We start from the raw sequence: 3,908 nt of genomic DNA, 5'->3' as shown, positions 1-3,908 counted from the left end.
GCGTATAGAGAAAACACAGGGGTTATTCAATTTTTTGCGTTTTAATGGAAATTCCTATATGTTTATAGGCTCTGACTTTTAAATTGTGTTTGGTTTTGCCAATATAGTAGGCCTTACAGTCTCCACACGTGTAAAGATAGACAAGCCAAGAACAATAAGGAATGGGGAGGAGACCTTTAGTAGGGAAGACATTTTTTTATGAGTGATGTGGACTTAAAAACTAATCTTAAATCCACTTGAGGGTAGTAACGACCAAGTATGCGTTTAAGTTGATTTTTTAAATTTAAGCTTTGTTTGCCAGTATAAGGAAGACACGAGAATATAGTAAATTTAGGTACAGTTGGTATCTTAATTAGATTTGTGAGTTTCTTTGTTAGGAAGGTGTTGGTAATGTTTTCTAATAAGTGTTGTGGATAGCAGTTACGTTTCAGGATGTCATGTTAAAAAGAAATTTCAGAGTGTAGATTAAGATATTAAGAGCTTACAACCTGTGCTCCACATATCTTAATCTACACTCTGAAATTTCCTTATACATGATATTGCTGGTCAGTGAGTCAATGTTCCTTATTAATGATCTAGCTATATATCACGTCACTGTTTTATATTAAGGATCTAGATATACATCACGTCACTGTATCTTATTAATGATCTAGCTATATATCACGTCACTGTTTTATATTAAGGATCTAGCTATACATTATGTCACTGTTTTATATTAATGATCTAGCTATACATCACGTCACTGTATCTTATTAATGATCTAGCTATACATCACGCCACTGTATCTTATTAATGATCTAGCTATACATCACGCCACTGTTTTATATTAAGGATCTAGCTATACATCACGTCACTGTATCTTATTAATGATCTAGCTATATATCACATCACTGTTTTATATTAAGGATCTAGCTATACATCACGCCACTGTTTTATATTAAGAATCTAGCTATACATCACGTCACTGTATCTTATTAATGATCTAGCTATACATCACGTCACTGTTTTATATTAAGGATCTAGCTATACATCACGTCACTGTATCTTATTAATGATCTAGCTATATATATCACGTCACTGTTTTATATTAAGGATCTAGCTATACATCACGTCACTGTATCTTATTAATGATCTAGCTATATATCACGTCACTGTTTTATATTAAGGATCTAGCTATACATCACGTCACTGTCTTATATTAAGGATCTAGCTATACATTACGCCACTGTTTTATATTAATGATCTAGCTATATATCACGTCACTGTATCTTATTAATGATCTAGCTGTACATCATGTTACAGTACCTGATCTAACTGTACAGCATGTTGCAGTACCCGATCTATCTGTACAGCATGTTACAGTCCCCGATCTAGCTCTACAGCATGTTACAGTACCTGATCTAGCTTTGCAGCATGTCACAGTACCCGATCTAGCTTTACAGCATGTTACAGTCCCCGATCTAGCTGTACAGCATGTCACAGTCCCCGATCTAGCTGTACAGCATGTTACAGTACCCGATCTAGCTGTACAGCATGTCACAGTCCCCGATCTAGCTGTGCAGCATGTTACAGTACCTGATCTAACTGTACAGCATGTTACAATACCTGATCTAACTGTACAGCATGTTACAGTACCTGATCTAGCTGTACAGCATGTTACAATACCTGATCTAACTGTACAGCATGTCACAGTCCCCGATCTAGCTGTACAGCATGTTACAGTACCTGATCTAACTGTACAGCATGTTACAATACCTGATCTAACTGTACAGCATGTTACAATACCTGATCTAACTGTACAGCATGTTACAGTACCTGATCTAGCTGTTGCTTATTAATGATATTACTATACAGTGTGTCAGTATTCTGTATACATGATATTTTTGTAAGGCGTGTTATTGTTTTTTATTGATTATTTTTAAGGCGTGTTATTGTTTTTATTGATTATTGTTTAAGACGTGTTATTGTTTTTTATTGATTATTTTTAAGGCGTGTTATTGTTTTTATTGATTATTGTTTAAGACGTGTTATTGTTTTTTATTGATTATTTTTTAAGACGTGTTATTGTTTTTTATTGATTATTGTTTAAGGAGTGTTATTGTTTTTTATTGATGATCTTGCTGTGCAGCGTGTCACAGTTCCTTACTGGTTATCTAGCTGTGCAGTGTATCACTGTCGTTTATCGAGAATTTATATCTGTATCATCTTTTTGACTTCCTCTATACCCTATTAATTACTGTTTGTTTGTTTTTTTCTACCCTGTAGGTTTAGCTTATTCGGAGCTAAGTCATTAGAAGAATGTATTACTAAATTAGATTTGATTTTAAGTAATAATATATATATAAGTTTGTTATCTATAAATTTTCACCTCTGCTCTATGTTATTCGATATATTTGAGATCCTAGAACAAACATAGGTTGTCACAATGTAGTTGTATATATATAAAAAATATACGTTTGTCTTTTTCGTTGTTGTTGTTCTGCTTCGCGGTAACTACTACCTCTCTAGTTATAAATTGTTTCTCTACCAAAGTGTCAAAAGTGTAATAGCACATACAGAACGAGATTATATACCCGTGAGGTTACAGTTGCATTTCAGTACTTTAAAAGGAAATGCGTTATTTTGAATCTTATGCAGCAACGTATATACGAGGTGCGAGCAATGGTTCGTGAGTTTTATAACAATGTATTAGGAAATGAACGTTGTTTCCTTCAGCAAATTCATCGAAAAACTCATTTCTTCTTCGCTGTGCAAAAATTCCATTTGTTCTGATTCTGACTTGTTATGATGAAAGTTCGATATTTATATTTCTTGCAAAGTTTACATAGATAGTAAAATCTCCACTTGCGAAAAGTGTCAAATTGATAGCAATTTATTGAGATAATATACTGGTTGTTTACCTCAGTTTTTACAGTTGCTGTTATTGACAGATTTTCTCTTTATTTGTGAAAATTTCGCGCAAAGCTAAGCTTAACCGTTCATCATCGTGAAAAAATAAACTAGAGGTTAGGAATTTAGTCAACGTCACCCACCATCAGCTCTTGGGCTACTCTTGTCTGATCGAACAGTGGAACTTGACTGCCACTCATGTAGTGCACCTACAACCCCAATGTTCATAGTACATTTTTTTCTCTTTTTATTGGGACGCCAATCACAAACACTTTCTTTAATAAGAACACTGATACACCTGTATGAATAAATTTTCACTAAGCAAAAATGGCAGGCTGCTTAGATCGATTTTCAATAAAGCACAATAACACGATGTACAACGATGTCACCAATATAGAACAGTGACATACTGCACAGCAATGCTACCAATATAGAACAGTGACATGCTTCACAGCAATGTTATCAATATAGAACAGTGACATGCTTCACAGCAATGTCACCAATATACAACAGTGACATGCTTCACAGCAATGTTATCAATATAGGACAGTGACATGCTGCACAGCAATGTCACCAATATAGAACAGTGACATGCTTCACAGCAATGTTATCAATATAGGACAGTGACATGCTGCACAGCAATGTCACCAATATAGAACAGTGACATGCTTCACAGCAATGCTACCAATATAGAACAGTGACACAATGTTACCAATATAGAACAGTGACATGCTGCACAGCAATGTTATCAATATAGAACAGTAACATGCTGCACAGCAATGTTACCAATATAGAACAGTGACATGCTTCACAGCAATGTTATCAATATAGAACAGTGACACAATGTTACCAATATAGAACAGTGACATGCTTCACAGCAATGTTATCAATATAGAACAGTGACACAATGTTACCAATATAGAACAGTGACATGCTGCACAGCAATGTTACCAATATAGAACAGTGACATGCTTCACAGCAATGTTATCAATATAGAACAGTAACATGCTGCACAGCAA

General features: G+C 34.6%; 1 protein-coding gene across 1 annotated transcript in view; it reads left to right on the top strand.

Moving 5' to 3' along the window:
- The window catches only part of LOC111087119 (aggrecan core protein-like), a 33,753-nt gene extending 31,915 nt beyond the window's left edge, over positions 1 to 1,838 (top strand). The window contains exon 2 of the mRNA XM_022392607.1: positions 1,303 to 1,838. Coding sequence (XP_022248315.1) covers positions 1,303 to 1,838 — 536 coding nt within the window. The remainder of the gene's footprint in view (positions 1 to 1,302) is intronic.
- The last annotated feature ends 2,070 nt before the right edge of the window (positions 1,839 to 3,908 follow it).

The sequence above is a fragment of the Limulus polyphemus genome, unplaced genomic scaffold (genome assembly GCF_000517525.1).
Source record: "Limulus polyphemus unplaced genomic scaffold, Limulus_polyphemus-2.1.2 Scaffold1749, whole genome shotgun sequence".
NCBI lineage: Eukaryota > Metazoa > Arthropoda > Merostomata > Xiphosura > Limulidae > Limulus > Limulus polyphemus.
The sequence above is the reverse complement of the archived record's forward strand: the minus strand, read 5'-3'. Positions and strand labels throughout refer to the sequence as shown.